This window comes from Nerophis lumbriciformis, linkage group LG15, assembly GCF_033978685.3.
Source record: "Nerophis lumbriciformis linkage group LG15, RoL_Nlum_v2.1, whole genome shotgun sequence".
Taxonomy (NCBI): domain Eukaryota; kingdom Metazoa; phylum Chordata; class Actinopteri; order Syngnathiformes; family Syngnathidae; genus Nerophis; species Nerophis lumbriciformis.
The window spans coordinates 37,026,971-37,047,693 of NC_084562.2; the positions used below are offsets into that span (position 1 = coordinate 37,026,971).

Sequence of the window (20,723 nt, forward strand, 5' to 3'; positions counted from 1 at the left end):
TCCTACATTTCCAACTTTTCAGACTTAGGTTTAAAATGTTGTACTCTGGGTCACAAGATCACCATTAGATTATCACGACTTTAGGAAGTCCATGGATGGCAACTTGCTCAGTACGATTTATCACATTTTCTTAAAATAGCAGTCAGAAAGTGTTTTTGTATGAAAAAAATTGGGCATTCATTTAATTGTGTCATGCCAGATTTTTAATCCGAAACAGAATTTGTGTACCCTGCTGCTGGAGTACTTCCATTTAGAGGGGTGAAGCTACATTTCCATGTTAACATATCAGCTTGCAAGTCTACAGGAACCCTTAGGTCCCAGGAATTTTACATTTCTGAACTTTTGGTGGAAAAAAGCCTAACCACACAAAATGTGGATTGTCACGACCATGCCTTGATCATCAAAGATGTTTGGTAATGTAGCCTGTGATATTTCAAACTAAATAGATGCTTCTGATAGTCTGTACACTAGATGCTTTTCAATTTGCATGTTGTTCAAGTTGCATGACAATGCATTCACCTTCTCTATTTTGTAATGAAATGGAATGTTGTCGTGTAAACTCGTTAATGCTAATCAGTAGCATGTATATGGCAAAATCAATGTAAGTTGGCATTACCCTGGAAAAGTAGAGCCTTACTTTAAGTTTCAGCCTTTCCTATCAGGCATACTTGCAGAGGTGTGGACTCGAGTCACATGACTTGGACTCGAGTCAGACTCGAGTCATGAATTTGATGACTTTAGACTCGACTTGACAAAATGTAAAAAGACTTGCAACTCGACTTAGACTTTAACATCAATGACTTGTGACTTCACTTGGACTTGAGCCTTTTGAATTGACATGACTTGACATGACTTGCTACTTTCCCCAAAACCCAAAGATGAAAAAGTTATTCGGGAGCGCTCCGTATTTTTCATTGTGTACTTGTCTATCAGCGTTGCGTGTGTCAGCTGGTGTGGTCTCAGTACAACAGCCAATCAAATTAGATCTACTTTGTTTTCATCACACAGCATTCATCCAATCAAATTGCACGACAACCAACGAAGAAGACATGTCCAAACCACATGCCAGTGAACAAAAAATGATACCTAAAATAATTTCGTTTGGGTATAAAAATTACGAGGTGGTCAACCCAAAACGGTTTGCAGTATGCAACACATGCGGTTCGAAAATTACTGATGGAGAGGCAACAACTTCCAACTTCGTCCGGCATTTGAAGTTGCACAAAGAACGGTAAGTTTTGAATGTAAGATAACGTTTATTGGCTAAGTAACGTGACTTTTATTTGCTGTGTAGTTAAATCAGTGAGGCTGTAAACTCACTGCTAACGTTATAACGTTATTGCAAACACGGGAATCTGTTGCAGTTCACTACCATATTCATACTTTTTGTTCAGTGATTTTTTTTAAGCAGGGTTACGTTAGTCAATATATCACACGTAACGTTAGACAGCGGTCAGCAGCACCGCGTATTTTAGCCACCTAAAAAAAGACAAAAATAGTAAAATAAAGGTCAGTTAAAATGTATACTATATTATGAATATGGGTACCGTTTTAGCTAGCTTTCTGACATACTGTTGGTTGTTTACCTCAGTGGTCCCCAACCACCGGGCCGCAGCCCGGTACTGGTCCGTGGATCGATTGGTATCGGGCCGCACAAGAAATATTATTTTTTATTATTTTTTATTTTTTTAATTAAATCAACATAAAAAACACAAGATACACTTACAAGTAGTGCACCAACCCAAAAAACCTCTCCCCCCCCTTTTGTTCTGGGCATTGAACATGAAGACTCTTCCTTCACTGTTACGAGTGGCCATGAGAGTCTTGGCAGTGCCTGCCTCCAGTGCTCCAGTGGAGCGAGTTTTCAGCCATGGTGGCATCATACTACGCCCCCATCGTGCACAAATGACTGACAGACTCTTGGCTAATTTGGTCTTTTGCAAATGCAATGCAGCATAGGGCCCTGACATATAAAAAGTACAACTTTTTTGTTATGTTCACGTATATGTCATGTTTTTTCAATGTTAACACTTTTGTACAAATAAGTACATTTGCACTTTATTTTTCAATGTGTTTGTTCTGTAAAGGAATGAGTTAATGTTTAAAATGACTGGTTAATAGTGCTATTATAAAGTGCAATGTCAGCACAATTTTCTTTCCTGCAATTTAAAATGCACTTGTTTTAATAAATAAATACAGCGTTTGAAAAGCATACACAATCTGTGTTAATATATTAGTCTGTGGTTAAAAGGACTTGAAAGGACTCGAAACTCAAAATGCAGGACTTAGGACTTGACTTGAGACTTTCCAGTCTTGACTTTGGACTTGACTCGGGGCTTGCCTGTCTTGACTCGGGACTTGACTCGGACTTGAGGGCAAAGACTTGAGACTTACTTGTGACTTGCAAAACAATGACTTGGTCCCACCTCTGCATACTTGTTTTGTTGGTATTGAATCTTGCAACATTACCTCGAGGCTTTTGGCTGAGTGTTGATTAAGTGATTGTTTCTTTGCTAAGTGTTTGAGCCGATGTTTAGTCTACATGATATCGACATGATATGATATCGACAAAGGTATCGAAATATGGCACCGTTTAATTTGACATGAATCAATATGCTGTACTACCGACAAAATTCAGTACCTATCCCTACTCACGACTCCCCTAACTATTTTTGGGGACTTTTGTTGGTAGAACTTTTTACATTGCTGCTGTGACATGCACACAATGCAGATAGACATTGACATTGAACTCACCGCTGGAGCAGTCCAGTCCCCCCCACCCGGGCTCACACTGGCAAGTGTCAGGAGAGACGCAACGACCGTGGGCACACTCCTCTGTGCACAAAGCTGAAATGAAAGATGTGAACAACATATGTGAATAACTATCAATTATCCCACTGTGACACTCAGTCCTGTTGTTCTACATTTACTGCACAAATGAGTGATGGACCAAGTGGAACACAAAAAACAAGTGCGACATTGCACGTAGTATTAGTGGTGGCATTGTGGGCATACTTGTCAACCCTCCCAATTTTCCCGGGAGACTCACGAATTTCGGTGCCCCTCCCGAAAATTTCCCGGGGCAACTATTCTCCCGAATTTCTCCCGATTTCCACCCGGACAACAATTTTGGGGGCGTGCCTTTTAAGCACTGCCTTTAGCGTCCTCTACAACCTGCTGTCACGTCCGCTTTTCCTTCATACAAACAGCGTGCCAGCCCAGTCACATAACATATGCGTCTTTTACACACTCACACATAAGTACATGCAATGCATACTTGGTCAACAGCCATACAGGTCACACTGAGGGTGGCTGTATAAACAACTTTAACACTGTTAATATGCGCCGCACTGTGAACCCACACCAAACAAGACTGACAAACACATTTCGGGAGAACATCCGCACCGTAGCACAACATAAACACAACAGAACAAATACCCAGAACACCTTGCAGCACTAACTCTTCCGGGACGCTACAATATACACCCCCGCTACCACCCCCCTCCCCCTATATGTGCCACATTTTTTGGGCTTTGCAGAAGTGCTCCTTCACTGTGATCTAAAACGGGAACCAACTTTTTAGCACGCCGAGGGTGTGCTCCACTACGTTTCTCATTCGAATGTGAGCCACATTATAGCAATGTTCTGCCTGAGTGGCAAGGTTAGCACAAGAATCAAGGGAAAGGGGTGTTGTGTGACATTTACTACGTCCCGAATTTGTGGGAACTGGATATATTTGTTCATTCTACATGACACATCATTTAACTCTTGGGACAGCACACATAAATATACTCTTGGAGACGCCAGCAATAACGCAGAAGTATGATGGAAGGATACAGACGTGAGAAAACGCAGTGTTGCAAGGAGTTTTTCCATACAAAATCATTTATTTTTGTGAGTATCTAAATATGTTGACACCAGTGACGTGCGGTCACTGGAGGCAGGTGAGGCGGGGGCCTCACCTGCCATCATGGAAAGAAAGAAAATGTAAAAAGAAAAAAAAATAATTAAATTGTTATATGTATCCAGTGATTATACTATAAAGTTATTTTCCGTTTAACTTCACCAGTTTTAGATTATTTTTATTCAAAATCGCTGAATTTTCACATTTGCCGTTCAAATACTGAGAAGAGACGGTGCGGTGATCAGCAGCCAGTTGAGGTACGTCACTCAATTGTGCCTCACCATGAATTGCGGACTCGGCTAACTGCTGGCCTGCTGTGCAGTGAGACCGTATTGCTATATGAATTATATTATACATTTCCATAGTTTAGTTAGCTGAGGTATATAATGTACAGTGTATTTTGTCAACAACTGTATGTGTGTAACGTATTTCTTGTGCTGAGCAATCATAAAACTGCTGCGAAGACGCACTGTGTGAGGCTCGCGTAATCCCGCCTCCTGATGCTGGTTATTGCACCTCCGCCGCAGACTGCACCCCCTGACGGGAGCGCCACACCAACCAAAGCCCACACCCAAACCCTCCACGTGCAAGACCGAATCCACCCAAAAAAAAGTCACTTAACAAGAAGCCAAAAAGTGCAAAAACAACATTGCTCGCGCCGGAGGAGCCGTGAACGACTGCAGGGACACAACATTAGGTACACCTGCAGACTGCAGCACGGATTTCATATTTCATTCTTTCACAACTCCTCCAACACGAACACCACTGTTCCCGCACTTATAAGTAAAGGTAAGACCATAATAACGTTTGTTTTATTAAATGTGCTTTTTTGTGTGCTACAGTTTGTATGTGTAAAGTTAAAGTTAAGTTAAAGTACCAGAGGTGTGGACTTGAGTCACATGACTTGGACTCGAGTCAGACTCGAGTCATGAATTTGATGACTTTAGACTCGACTTGACAAAATGTAAAAAGACTTGCAACTCGACTTAGACTTTAACATCAATGACTTGTGACTTCACTTGGACTTGAGCCTTTTGAATTGACATGACTTGACATGACTTGCTACTTTCCCCAAAACCCAAAGATGAAAAAGTTATTCGGGAGCGCTCCGTATTTTTCATTGTGTACTTGTCTATCAGCGTTGCGTGTGTCAGCTGGTGTGCTCTCAGTACAACAGCCAATCAAATTAGATCTACTTTGTTTTCATCACACAGCATTCATCCAATCAAATTGCAGGAAGAAGACATGTCCAAACCACACGCCAGTGAACAAAAAATGATACCTAAAATAATTTTGTTTGGGTATAAAAATTACGAGGTGGTCAACACAAAACGGTTTGCAGTATGCAACACATGCGGTTCGAAAATGACTGATGGAGAGGCAACAACTTCCAACTTCGTCCGGCATTTGAAGTTGCACAAAGAACGGTAAGTTTTGAATGTGAGATAACGTTTATTGGCTAAGTAACGTGACTTTTATTTGCTGTGTAGTTAAATCAGTGAGGCTGTAAACTCACTGCTAACGTTATAACGTTATTGCAAACACGGGAATCTGTTGCAGTTCACTACCTTATTCATACTTTTTGTTCAGTGATTTTTTTTAAGCAGGGTTACGTTAGTCAATATATCACACGTAACGTTAGACGGCGGTCAGCAGCACCGCGTATTTTAGCCACCTAAAAAAAGACAAAAATAGTCAAATAAAGGTCAGTTAAAATGTATACTATATTATGAATATGTGTACCGTTTTAGCTAGCTTTCTGACATACTGTTGGTTGTTTACCTCAGTGGTCCCCAACCACCGGGCCGCGGCCCGGTACTGGTCCGTGGATCGATTGGTATCGGGCCGCACAAGAAATAATTTTTTCTTTTTTTTTTCTTTTTTTAATTAAATCAACATAAAAAACACAAGATACACTTACAAGTAGTGCACCAACCCAAAACAACTCTCTCCCCCCTTTTGTTCTGGGCATTGAACATGAAGACTCTTCCTTCACTGTTCCGAGTGGCCATGAGAGTCTTGGCAGTGCCTGCCTCCAGTGCTCCAGTGGAGCGAGTTTTCAGCCATGGTGGCATCATACTACGCCCCCATCGTGCACAAATGACTGACAGACTCTTGGCTAATTTGGTCTTTTGCAAATGCAATGCAGCATAGGGCCCTGACATATAAAAAGTACAACTTTTTTGTTATGTTCACGTATATGTCATGTTTTTTCAATGTTAACACTTTTGTACAAATAAGTACATTTGCACTTTATTTTTCAATGTGTTTGTTCTGTAAAGGAATGAGTTAATGTTTAAAATGACTGGTTAATAGTGCTATTATAAAGTGCAATGTCAGCACAATTTTCTTTCCTGCAATTTAAAATGCACTTGTTTTAATAAATAAATACAGCGTTTGAAAAGCATACACAATCTGTGTTAATATATTAGTCTGTGGTTAAAAGGACTTGAAAGGACTCGAAACTCAAAATGCAGGACTTAGGACTTGACTTGAGACTTTCCAGTCTTGACTTTGGACTTGACTCGGGGCTTGCCTGTCTTGACTCGGGACTTGACTCGGACTTGAGGGCAAAGACTTGAGACTTACTTGTGACTTGCAAAACAATGACTTGGTCCCACCTCTGTAAAGTACCAATGATTGTCACACACACACTATGTGTGGTGAAATTTGTCCTCTGCATTTGACCCATCTCCTTGCTCACCCCCTGGGATGTGAGGGGAGCAGTGGGCAGCAGCGGCGCCGCGCCCGGGAAAAATTGTTGGTGATTTAACCCCCAATTCCAACCCTTGATACTGAGTGCCAAGCAGGGAAGAATGCTGGTATGAGCTTTTAAACATAACCCGTTAACTGCTGCCAATCAAATGGTGAATAAGATACTCTTTAGGGTTCATATGTTTGTAAATCTGACTGTGATGAAGTCAGTGCCTCACCAGTCATGAACCTCACCACACGTCACTGGTATATATTTCTTCAACATAGTCAGTTTTTATACCGGTGAAGAATTTCAGAATGCAAAGTCTGTTAAAGCTCATTGTCCTCCATTGAAATTGTGTATAATCTACGGCTCTCATCTCTTGTGTGTACGAGATGGAGTGAGGGTGCCCAGCCTCCTTTCATAAGCAGGTTTCCCCGAAATAACAAGACCATTATTACTTTTAAATACTTTGTGTTGCGACGTCGCATGGCTGCAGTAGTAGTGACCCCAAGATGCAGGAACCAGGAGAACGAAGTGCAGGTAAGATGATTTTAATATAGACTCAACATAGGAGGAAGCAGTCATACACGTAACAGGGGTTCTTAACATAACAATCCTCGAGCACTGAGGAACAAACGAGGCAGGCATAAATAGCCGCCTTATTGGCAACTGCCACCAGGTGTGCCCGGCTGCCAATCAGGGACAGGTGAGAAAAACGAGCGCTCAGGGAGACATGCAGGAAATAGAACGAAAATATGAGCGATGACAGGAAATAAACATCAAACAAGGAAACACAAACAGAAATTAAGTGACAGATCGTCACACTTTGATCACTGTGCTACTGCTTTGATCACTGCATGTGCTACTGCTAAAAAAAAAGTAATACGCAACGGATGATTAACGTCCACATACGAAAGAGGCCTTGGTCGGTTTGAAAAAATTAAATTCTGTTCACATTGATATAGAAAAATCAGATACATGTCACATATGGGCAAAAACATTGAAATTGACCTGCAGTGTAAACATAGTCCTAAAAAGTTAAAATGCCATTTCAATAAAGTTGTGATTTGATTTGTGATAGTATGGCAATATAGACACAGGACACAATGATTGGACAGACAGGGAACTGTACCGGACACCTTTCTAGACAAACTTGGGTCAATCCAGCAAACAACATCAAAAGACAAAGATACTAGGCGACATCATACGCAAATACGGTGTTAGCTTTCATTGTTATGCTGATGACACCCAACTCTACATGCCCCTAAAGCTGACCAACACGCCGGATTGTAGTCAGCTGGAGGCGTGTCTTAATGAAATTAAACAATGGATGTCCGCTAACTTCTTGCAACTCAACGCCAAGAAAACGGAAATGCTGATTATCGGTCCTGCTAAACACCGACATTTATTTAATAATACCACCTTAACATTTGACAACCAAACAATTACACAAGGCGAATCAGTAAAGAATCTGGGTATTATCTTCGACCCAACTCTCTCGTTTGAATCACACATTAAGAGTGTTACTAAAACGGCCTTCTTTCATCTCCGTAATATCGCTAAAATTCGTTCTATTTTATCCACTAGCGACGCCGAGATCATTATTCATGCGTTCGTTACGTCTCGTCTCGACTATTGTAACGTATTATTTTCGGGTCTCCCTATGTCTAGCATTAAAAAATTACAGTTGGTACAAAATGCGGCTGCTAGACTTTTGACAAGAACAAGAAAGTTTGATCATATTACGCCTATACTGGCTCACCTGCACTGGCTTCCTGTGCACTTAAGATGTGACTTTAAGGTTTTACTACTTACGTATAAAATACTACACGGTCTAGCTCCGTCCTATCTTGTCGATTGCATTGTACCATATGTCCCGGCAAGAAATCTGCGTTCAAAGAACTCCGGCTTATTAGTGATTCCCAGAGCCCAAAAAAAGTCTGCGGGCTATAGAGCGTTTTCTATTCGGGCTCCAGTACTATGGAATGCCCTCCCCGTAACAATTAGAGATGCTACCTCAGTAGAAGCATTTAAGTCCCATCTTAAAACTCATTTGTATACTCTAGCCTTTAAATAGCCCCCCTGTTAGACCAGTTGATCTGCCGTTTCTTTTCTTTTCGCCTCTGCTCCCCTTTTCCTTGAGGGGGGGGGGGGGCACAGGTCCGGTGGCCATGGATGAAGTGCTGGCTGTCCAGAGTCGGGACCCGGGGTGGACCGCTCGCCTGTGCATCGGCAGGGAACATCTCTGCGCTGCTGACCCGTCTCCGCTCGGGATGGTGTCCTGCTGGCCCCACTATGGACTGGACTCTTACTATTATGTTGGATCCACTATGGACTGGACTCTCACAATATTATGTCAGACCCACTCGACATCCATTGCTTTCGGTCTCCCCTAGAGGGGGGGGGGTTACCCACATATGCGGTCCTCTCCAAGGTTTCTCATAGTCATTCACATCGACGTCCCACTGGGGTGAGTTTTTCCTTGCCCGTATGTGGGCTTTGTACCGAGGATGTCGTTGTGGCTTGTGCAGCCCTTTGAGACACGTGATTTAGGGCTATATAAATAAAGATTGATTGATTGATTGATTGAACAGGTGGCTGTTGAATGACCTATGAATGAATGTGTCCTCTATATGTATGTTGTGCAGTGTCTGTTCCATATGTTCAATATATACTGTGTACAGAGAAATGTGTGGTATGAAATTGTGTATGTTGTTTATAAAAATGTTTTTGGTGTTTTTCAAATGCCACTGCCTGACTGGACACAGTTTTTTAAAATTCTAGGTTTTTTACTGCGACTCACCAATTAGTATATTGGCCCATTTCACAAAATGACCCATTAGATTTATTCACAATCTATGACACAAATACTAAAAACGTCCCCTTCATTTTCTTTAAACAATATAGAGACATTGCACACATTGTCACAATGTTTCCTTAAGTTATAAATGATAAATGGGTTGTACTTGTATACCTTCAAGGTACTCAAAGCGCTTTGACACTACTTCTACATTTACCCATTCACACACACATTCACACACTGATGGAGGGAGCTGCCATGCAAGGCGCTAACCAGCACCCATCAGGGGCAAGGGTGAAGTGTCTTGCTCAGGACACAACGGACATGACGAGGTTGGTACTAGGTGGGGATTGAACCAGTGACCCTCGGGTTGCACACGGCCACTCTGCCACTGCGCCACGCCGTCCCCGTCCCCCAAGTTCAGTTTCAAAACAAGTATAGTCCCAATATATTCAAATCCTTATACAGTATACTATGAAATATAATATGATTAATCATTTTTAAAATACCTGAGGTAAGACAGGGAGGATAATGGCAAGCAGTCTGAGACTAACACTTTTCTGTCTGTCACATCAAGACCTACTAAAACTAATAAAACAGGGTTTCCATGACAATGCCAAATGGACGTCACCTCCATAGTTTGCTATGACCTATTTCTTGAATTGTTGTTTCCCTCACCTTGTACCTCGCACTTGTATTATCCAAGAATGTGTGCACAATAGAGTGTAAAAAAAAACAACAGATTCTTATATGTAATGATTCTTAATCAGGTAAAATTATAAATAATTTTTTTTTTTTTTTAATTTCCATCCATCCATCCATCTTCTTCCGCTTATCCGAGGTCGGGTCGCGGGGGCAGCAGCCTAAGCAGGGAAGCCCAGACTTCCCTCTCCCCAGCCACTTCGTCCAGCTCCTCCCGGGGGATCCCGAGGCGTTCCCAGGCCAGCCGGGAGACATAGTCTTCCCAACGTGTCCTGGGTCTTCCTCGTGGCCTCCTACCGGTCGGACATGCCCTAAACACCTCCTTAGGGAGGCGCTCGGGTGGCATCCTGACCAGATGCCCGAACCACCTCATCTGGCTCCTCTCGATGCGGAGGAGCAGCGGCTTTACTTTGAGCTCCCCCCGGATGACAGAGCTTCTCACCCTATCTCTAAGGGAGAGCCCCGCCACCCGGCGGAGGAAACTCATTTCGGCCGCTTGTACCCGTGATCTTGTCCTTTCGGTCATAACCCAAAGCTCATGACCATAGGTGAGGATGGGAACGTAGATCGACCGGTAAATTGAGAGCTTTGCCTTCCGGCTCAGCTCCTTCTTCACCACAACGGATCGATACAGCGTCCGCATTACTGAAGACGCCGCACCGATCCGCCTGTCGATCTCACGATCCACTCTTCCCTCACTCGTGAACAAGACTCCGAGGTACTTGAACTCCTCCACTTGGGGCAAGATCTCCTCCCCAACCCGGAGATGGCACTCCACCCTTTTCCGGGCGAGAACCATGGACTCGGACTTGGAGGTGCTGATTCTCATCCCAGTCGCTTCACACTCGGCTGCGAACCGATCCAGTGAGAGCTGAAGATCCTGGCCAGATGAAGCCATCAGGACCAAATCATCTGCAAAAAGCAGAGACCTAATCCTGCAGCCACCAAACCGGATCCCCTCAACGCCTTGACTGCGCCTAGAAATTCTGTCCATAAAAGTTATGAACAGAATCGGTGACAAAGGGCAGCCTTGGCGGAGTCCAACCCTCACCGGAAACGTGTCCGACTTACTGCCGGCAATGCGGCAATTTTTTTAATTTAAAATTGTTATTTTTTCCAATCCTGTCCAGTCACTCTGGCAAATCATATTGTGGCTGTAGATGCCCATATTTGCTGTACAGATTTATTTTAGAAAAGAGAAGTGGTGTATACTTCTCTTGTTTCCTTATTTGTATTTTACTTTATTAAATGTTTGAGAAGCATTTTAATCATCAAAACCTTTTTTTTTTTAAAGTTATATAAAAATTGATCAGAGTTGTTTATCTCTTTTATGGGGGAATGTAGTTAATCATGGAACTGGCATCCAATGTCATTAAAAAAATATAATAGATTTTGAATCGAGAATCGTTTTGAATTGAGAATCATTTCTGAATTGATTTGTTACCCCCCAAGAATCGAATTGAATCGAATGGCGTGGTGCCCAAAAATTGACAGCCCTACTGCACAAACTAACAAACACACACACAATAGGTCACACTGTCATGAATTAACAAGCCCACAGCAGTGTGCTACAATTACCAACTTTGCAGCTGTACTCCAAGAAAAAAACACTTAATAAAAACGAGAAAGCACAGAATGTCTGAGAGCATATTTACCTAACACTTACAGAATTAAGTACTTACAGTACTTGAAGCCCTCATGCTCGCTACGAATAGGTAGCGACAAATATATATATATATATAAGAAATACTTGACTTTCAGTGAATTCTAGCTATATATATATATATATATATATATATATATATATATATATATATATATATATATATATATAAATAAATAAAAGAAATACTTGAATTTGAGTGTTCATTTATTTACACATATACACACACATAACACTCATTTACTCATTGTTGAGTTAAGGGTTGAATTGTCCATCCTTGTTCTATTCTCTGTCACTATTTCAGAACACACACATTATACAAATATACATTATAAAATCAATAAGAAAACGGGAGCTCTAATTTGGGAGTCTGAATTAGGATCAGAAGTTCCTACATAAACATTGCGAACTCACGTCAATTACTGCAACTGTGCACTGAATTCATTCACAAATACAAACTACAACTCACAAACACTTTAGAGTTAGGCTCCACCATCAGAATGTGTACTTCAACTTATAAAGATCATATGGATATTATTCAGTGAGTTGATTCACCAAAACTAACCTGTTATACAGGATGAAAAAGCACACAGGACGTTTCAATTGTTCACAGACTGGTCGCGCTCATCAGAATGACAAGACACTTCCGGTCTGCAGGTGATAGCATTCAATTGGAAATAAACCCTCTACTTCCCCCTACTGACCAATGTGAATACTGATAAATGTGGAACGACAGCTCCAAAAACGAATTCATCAACAAAATAAAATAAATAAATCAACACAAAAATGTGACACATTATGGGTGGGTCACATATGCATGTACAGTAGATGGCAGTATTGTCCTGTTTAAAAGTGTCACAACATTGATGTTTACGGCAGACGAACTGCTTTACGGCAGACGAAAACTTGACTGCTGTTGTTGTGTGTTGTTACCACGCTGGGAGGACGTTAATGAAACTGCCTAACAACAAATCCACATAAGAAACCAATAACTCGCCCTCGATCATTAGCTGTTTATATTGTGGGACAGCGGACGTGTGAACAGGCTGTCAACACGTCACTCAGGTCCGCATGGAGCTGGAGGGGGCGTGGCCTCCAGCTCCGCCTGAATTTCGGGAGATTTTCGGGAGAAAATTTGTCCCGGGAGGTTTTCAGGAGAGGCGCTGAATTTCGGGAGGGTTGGCAAGTATGTAAACCACCCACACACAAAATAAAGATGACTGAAGAATTGTCCGGTCAGAATCTGTCTATAGGGTCCCAACTTTCAAAGCACCTCTCTACATCCTTCACAAAAAGCTGGGTCACCAAAACGTGGGATTGTTTTTTGGCCACTCATTTAGCAGAATGTTAAGCAGGCAAACAGATAGGACTCACTTGAATTCACACATTGGTCTTGAAATTCATTACACTTAATTTGAAGAACAAACACACCATATGCGGCCTTCTCTCTGCCTGATTGCTATCGCTACCTTGTGTTTTGGAGACACTGATGTGTATTTTGGTATGTCTGATCTCTTCAAAGAAATAATGTAGAAACATTTAAGTCCCATCTCAAAACTCATTTGTATACTCTAGCCTTTGAATAGCCCCCCTTTTTAAGACCAGTTGATCTGCCGTTTCTTTTCTTTTCTCCTCTGCTCCCCCCTATCCCTTGTGGAGGGGAAGACACACAGATCCGGTGGCCATGGATGGGGTGCTGGCTGTCCGGGGTCGGGACCCGGGGTGGACCGCTCGCCTGTATATTGGTTGGGAACATCTCTGCGCTGCTGACCCGTCTCCGCTCGGGATGGTTTCCTGCTGACCCCACTGTGGACTGGACTCTTACTGTTATGCTGGATCCACTATGGACTGGACTCTCACAATATTATGTTAGACCCACTCGACATCCATTGCATTCGGTCTCCCTAGAGGGGGGGGTTACCCACATATGCGGTCCTCTCCAAGGTTTCTCATAGTCATTCACATCGACGTCCCACTGGGGTGAGTTTTTCCTTGCCCTTATGTGGGCTATACCGAGGATGTCGTTGTGGCTTGTGCAGCCCTTTGAGACACTTGTGATTTAGGGCTATATAAATAAACATTGATTGATTGATTGAATGTCTCCGAATGCGTAAACCCAAGTAACCTCAAGCTGTCTTCAAAAGCTAAAAAATGGTACAAAGGTCAAATTCTTAATAAAGAGAAACTCGCTTTAGATATTAATGTTTTTAATCTATAATAATAATTTCAATTAGCTTCACATCCTTTTGACACAAATTCTACTCATCGATAGTCTTGGAGTGGCCCCCACCACTGTGAACTGCCATTGCTTCTTTTTCCTTGGGCTCACTCGTTAGTCCATGGACTCTTTGGCCCAGTGGACTTGTCTACTGTTTTACTATAAAGAGGGTGAATAATTCTTCATCAGGGCTCACTTTTGGCAGAAGCTTGCTAGTGGACACTTTGCTCGAGGTGCAAGCTTACATACGCAATCGCAGCCACCATTTCTGAACATAAGGCAAACTAGTTTTGTGCTTCCAAAGGAAAGAATGTCATACATTTATATAATCTGGGTTAAAATAATTTCCGCTCTTCTTATGGAGCGCCTTGTGTATTTATTACTCTGTTGTCAAGGCCTGTCGCTCTCTGTCCCTTTTCTCCACCGGTGCACCGCGGCTGTGGTCAAGGTAAGAGAGGGCAAGTGGAGACGTATCGCTCTTCTTTCCCCCTCTAACGCTCAGTCGTCTCTGTCCTCCCTGTGCGTAAGTCTTACTCACTTCCTTGTTATTTCAGTAGATATCACTCGTTCTTGTTACTCGCTTCGCTTCTCTTAGGTCTGTCTTTACATTTAGAGTTAGTCTGCGGGCTATAGAGCGTTTTCTATTCGGGCTCCAGTACTATGGAATGCCCTCCCGGTAACAATTAGAGATGCTACCTCAGTAGAAGCATTTAAGTCCCATCTTAAAACTCATTTGTATACTCTAGCCTTTAAATAGCCCCCCTGTTAGACCAGTTGATCTGCCGTTTCTTTTCTTTTCTCCTCTGCTCCCCTTTTCCTTGAGGGGGGGGGACACAGGTCCGGTGGCCATGGATGAAGTGCTGGCTGTCCAGAGTCGGGACCCGGGGTGGACCGCTCGCCTGTGCATCGGCTGGGAACATCTCTACGCTGCTGACCCGTCTCCGCTCGGGATGGTGTCCTGCTGGCCCCACTATGGACTGGACTCTTACTATTATGTTGGATCCACTATGGACTGGACTCTCACAATATTATGTCAGACCCACTCGACATCCATTGCTTTCGGTCTCCCCTAGAGGGGGGTGGTTACCCACATATGCGGTCCTCTCCAAGGTTTCTCATAGTCATTCACATCGACGTCCCACTGGGGTGAGTTTTTCCTTGCCCGTATGTGGGCTTTGTACCGAGGATGTCGTTGTGGCTTGTGCAGCCCTTTGAGACACTTGTGATTTAGGGCTATATAAATAAAGATTGATTGATGATTGATTGATTGATAGAGTTGCCATGTTTATCGCCTGAAATGCACAGATTTGATTGGCTGAGAATCATGTGGGGTGGCTTAACTCGCATGCAATTGGTCAGTATATTTTCTGATCCGTTGCACGATTACCGTAACGGTAAAAAATTACAAGCGCTACGTCAAAACTTAAAATACTTAAATAATTAATTTACTCTAGATCCAGGTCCGGATTGGACAGTGTCAGGGTCCAGACTTGGACTGCAGTCCATCAGTTAGTGAGTTATATATATTATTACATTACTTTTGCAGTTGTTTGTACTTGCAACCCGCCTGATTCAGTCCCTGCTTTCTGTTCCGCCCGGGACTTGAACCTGGGTCACCCGGCATGACAGAGGAGCGTGCTAGCTACCGAGCTAAAATATCAGCTGTCAACCCAGTAGCCAGAGTGAGAATTAACATCATAAGGCCTTTTTCAACAGCAATAACTTTTACAGGAACTTTCCCATTTATCTGGGTAAATAAAAGACCCCTCCCCCCGTGTTTACACCAAAATCTACCCGGGTAGATTTAGTTTGAGAGAAACCATTTTTATTTTATTTCTGGGGCTGAGGTTGCTGAGGTAGTTAAAAAGCTCCTCGGTGGCAAGGCCCCGGGGGTGGATGAGATCCGCCCGGAGTTCCTTAAGGCTCTGGATGCTGTAGGGCTGTCTTGGTTGACAAGACTCTGCAGCATCGCGTGGACATCGGGGGAAGTACCTCTGGATTGGCAGACCGGGGTGGTGGTTCCTCTCTTTAAAAAGGGGAACCGGAGGGTGTGTTCTAACTATCGTGGGATCACACTCCTCAGCCTTCCCGGTAAGGTCTATTCAGGTGTACTGGAGAGGAGGCTACGCCGGATAGTCGAACCTCGGATTCAGGAGGAACAGTGTGGTTTTCGTCCTGGTCGTGGAACTGTGGACCAGCTCTATACTCTCGGCAGGGTCCTTGAGGGTGCATGGGAGTTTGCCCAACCAGTCTACATATGCTTTGTGGACTTGGAGAAGGCATTCGACCGTGTCCCTCGGGAAGTCCTGTGGGGAGTGCTCAGAGAGTATGGGGTTTCGGACTGTCTGATTGTGGCGGTCCGCTCCCTGTATGATCAGTGTCAGAGCTTGGTTCGCATTGCCGGCAGTAAGTCGGACACGTTTCCGGTGAGGGTTGGACTCCGCCAAGGCTGCCCTTTGTCACCGATTCTGTTCATAACTTTTATGGACAGAATTTCTAGGCGCAGTCAAGGCGTTGAGGGGATCCGGTTTGGTGGCTGCAGGATTAGGTCTCTGCTTTTTGCAGATGATTTGGTCCTGATGACTTCATCTGGCCAGGATCTTCAGCTCTCACTGGATCGGTTCGCAGCTGAGTGTGAAGCGACTGGGATGAGAATCAGCACCTCCAAGTCCGAGTCCATGGTTCTCGCCCGGAAAAGGGTGGAGTGCCATCTCCGGGTTGGGGAGGAGATCTTGCCCCAAGTGGAGGAGTTCAAGTACCTCGGAGTCTTGTTCACGAGTGAGGGAAGAGTGGATCGTGAGATCGACAGGCGGATCGGTGCGGCGTCTTCAGTAATGCGGACGCTGTATCGATCCGTTGTGGTGAAGAAGGAGCTGAGCCGGAAGGCAAAGCTCTCAATTTACCGGTCGATCTACGTTCCCATCCTCACCTATGGTCATGAGCTTTGGGTTATGACCGAAAGGACAAGATCACGGGTACAAGCGGCTGAAATGAGTTTCCTCCGCCGGGTGGCGGGGCTCTCCCTTAGAGATAGGGTGAGAAGCTCTGTCATCCGGGGGGAGCTCAAAGTAAAGCCGCTGCTCCTCCACATCGAGAGGAGCCAGATGAGGTGGTTCGGGCATCTGGTCAGGATGCCACCCGAGCGCCTCCCTAAGGAGGTGTTTAGGGCATGTCCGACCGGTAGGAGGCCACGAGGAAGACCCAGGACACGTTGGGAAGACTATGTCTCCCGGCTGGCCTGGGAACGCCTCGGGATCCCCCGGGAGGAGCTGGACAAAGTGGCTGGGGAGAGGGAAGTCTGGGCTTCCCTGCTTAGGCTGCTGCCCCCGCGACCCGACCTCGGATAAGCGGAAGAAGATGGATGGATGGATGGCATTTTTAGTTCCCAGTAGCACGGTGGGACTTTCGGAAGTTCAACAAATATTGACAATATACTTTGTTACATGCTGTAAAATTAGTCAGTTACACGCCGTTTGTGTAGTTATTGGTGAACCGAATGCTAATGCTAACAGGTTAACGCTAAAGCTGATGCATTCATGTTGTCGCCATGAGATAAACACTGACATTTGTTATTTGCAGCTGAGATGCACAATAAGGAATTGAATTGAATCCAACATCTACTGAGCCGACAACTCCTACTGTTGAACACTGTAAACAAAGCCTTTTTTATGAGAAATCTGATACATTTTGTTTTTTTATTAATTATTCGTTTTGTATCTCATTGTTTTGTGTTTCATTTGTAGTGAAGTGAAGTGAATTATATTTATATAGCGCTTTTCTCTAGTGACTGAAAGCGCTTTACATAGTGAAACCAAATATCTAAGTTACATTCAAACCAGTGCGGGTGGCACTGGGACCAGGTGGGTAAAGTGTCTTGCCCAAGGACACAACGGCAGTGACTAGGATGGCGGAAGCGGGAATCGAACCTGGAACCCTCAAGTTGCTGGCACGGCCACTCTACCAGCCGAGCTATACCGCCCCGCTATGCTTATGTTTCAGTAGAATTAATATGATCTAATATTTTCTCTTAATTTATATGATATCAGTGTAGAAATCTATTGTACCACTCATCCATACGTCACCAGCCTGATTTGTATAAAATACCCTAAACTGTGAAATGCGGTGGAAACCACACAGTTCTACAAGGAACCTATAGTTGCAAGAACTTAAATTTCCTGAACTATTGGTGGAAAAAGGCCTATACACATGGCCAAGCCACACTGGCTGGCATCCGTAACATAGCACCTTGTTTTTTTAATATAATATGTTTTTCTAGAAAATAAGTTTTCTTTTGTTATATAATATATGTAAATTATTGTGTTTTTTGGGGGCCAAGCATGGATTAAATAGATTTTAATTAATCTTAATTGGCAATGCTCTTTTGCAATAAGAGCTTTTTGAGGTACGAGTTGTGTACCAGCACCAATCAAAGTAATATCCCGAGCTACGACCACAAGCACAAGTCAGGTTGTTTGAAATGGCCACACATTGTCAGAGATTAAAACTGTTAAAAATGGTCTTGTGGAGCAAAACCTAATTTACTGAAAAGATCAAATAAAGCATTTTCATAAATATGCATTATTTGGTCAAATCTGACAGGTTGAGCTTTTCTATCATCCGTTTCAATACATTTTACAAGGCTCACTAGTGCATCAAACTATGAATACTGCATCATTCGGAAAATGTGCAGAGAGACTTTTGCGCCTCCATCACTGAGATATGATGTGCTATTTATCTTTCTTTTCCCTCTGTCTGAGTGACTGCTCAATAACAGATAAAGGTCGCTTCAATTGTAGAAAATGAATAATAAGGTGCAGGATTTTTAAAAATGTATAAAATATATCCGTCACTGATAGTGTAGTGATTCATACAACTACTCATTATACAGATATATTCAAATTTCCTGCGCAGTGACTATAATTGTGAGTGTGTGAATTTTTGTATGTTGTAAAGTCTATGTGTGGGCCATTACAGAGCCGGCCCAAGGCATAAGCGTACTAAGCGCTTGCTTAGGGCCCCGCGGCCACCAGGGGGCCCCCAAAAGCAATTAACAAAAAATTCTTATTTTTTATTTTGTGCATGTACGAGTCTGACTGATGATTTCTAAATGATCAAAGATATATTATTGTACAAAAACACAATTTTAGGTCAACAGAGTGCTGCTGCTGATCTAGGCTTAGTGATTCTTCCTGCCTCTCTTTAAATGTAAAGCTGCCTCTGCTGCACCTGTGACGTTTGCCGCCTGCTATGGCGTCACATTAGTGCCAAAAATCCGAGCGCATAAAAACTGTTATCGCGCGCTGATTCTCCACTTCGTGCGCGCGTGCGACACCCTTTTGCGCGCGCGACACCCTTTTGCGCGCGCGTGGTGCCTTTTTGCGCGCGTGCCGTCTCGGTCTGTGCGCTGGCATGTTTCGTTTTGGCACTTTGGGGGTGGGTATGCTTAGCCGGCCCCTTCTTTCTGATTGGCCAGGCGAAAAATGCTCAGAGATAATCAGAAGTATAGCAGGGCGGGTCATCGTCAATATGTATCAAGCTTGTTATAGGCGCAAAGTTTTCACTTCTTCTTGAACATTTGTTTTCTAATTTATGGAATTTCTTTTGATTCAGCCATACAATTAATGAAATAATCTTTGAATTTTGTTTTTAAAATGTTAAAAATAGCCTTTTAATAATGTATTCTGAAACAGTTTAAAATAATCAGAGAACTGACTAACACTGACCCTACACAACTATGTTCCACAATTAAGTCATTTTTTTTATAGCGAAAGAGGTGATTTCAACAGGTGCAGCATCCTATGTCATATCTACATGTAATAAGATTTGTAACAAGGCAAACCGTTTGTAAATTGGTCGAAAATCGAGCAAGTTATGGTAATTTAATTGGTACATGTACTAATTAAATTACCATAGCTTGCTTTGACATCAATGTAATGATTGAGGCTAGCTGTCCGAGGTAAGATGGCTACAACGTTGCTACGCTGGAGAATGATTGGTCTTATGAAAAATGCTAAGAGCCAATCAGAAAGGACGGGCCGTCTAAGCATACCTGCCCCCAAAGTGCCAAAAAAAAACATGACAGCGCGAGGAGAGATGCCAGGAGTACACAGAGAGCGCACAGACCGAGACGGCGCGCGCGCAGAAAGGCACCGCGCGCGCAAAAAGACACCACGCGCGCGCAAAAGGGTGTCGCGCGCGCACGAAGTGGCGAATCAGCGCGCGATAACAGTTTTTATGCGCTCGGATTTTTGGCACTAATGTGACGCCATATCTTTCCTCTCAGATTCAGACAGGACTGAGCAGGTGATCAGAGGACCACTGTCTATTAAGGAGAACTTTTCATTCCCCAAACGGCATGATGGCCGAAGTTTTCATTATCATTATACCTACAGACAGCTAGTCAATGGGGAAAAAGTCAAGCGTAGCTGGCTGACTTATTCAAGAAGTAAAGATGCAGTCTATTGCTTTTGCTGCAAATTATTTTCCAAAAAGTCCTTAAAACTGGCAGCCGAGGGACAGCGGGATTGGGTCATGAAAACAGTGAAGATCATTGTAGCAACATGGTGAAATGGAAGGAATTTGCCTTGCGTCTTTCAAAGGGGAAAACTATTGATGAATTTAACTTCAGTAGACTGCGCTCTCTTTGTACAAAGTAAACATTAAATATGAACAATTAACTAAAAATGTAAACTAGTAATTAAAGACTAATAAGTACAAGACTGATGAGACAAGATGACT

At 43.2% G+C, this 20,723-nt stretch overlaps 1 protein-coding gene across 1 annotated transcript in view; it reads right to left on the bottom strand.

The window, feature by feature from the left end:
- The window catches only part of LOC133616089 (multiple epidermal growth factor-like domains protein 10), a 572,792-nt gene that overhangs the window by 312,775 nt on the left and 239,294 nt on the right, over window positions 1-20,723 (bottom strand). Inside the window, exon 6 of the mRNA XM_061975174.2 lies at window positions 2,755-2,847. Within this exon, the coding sequence (XP_061831158.1) occupies window positions 2,755-2,847 (93 nt within the window). The remainder of the gene's footprint in view (window positions 1-2,754; window positions 2,848-20,723) is intronic.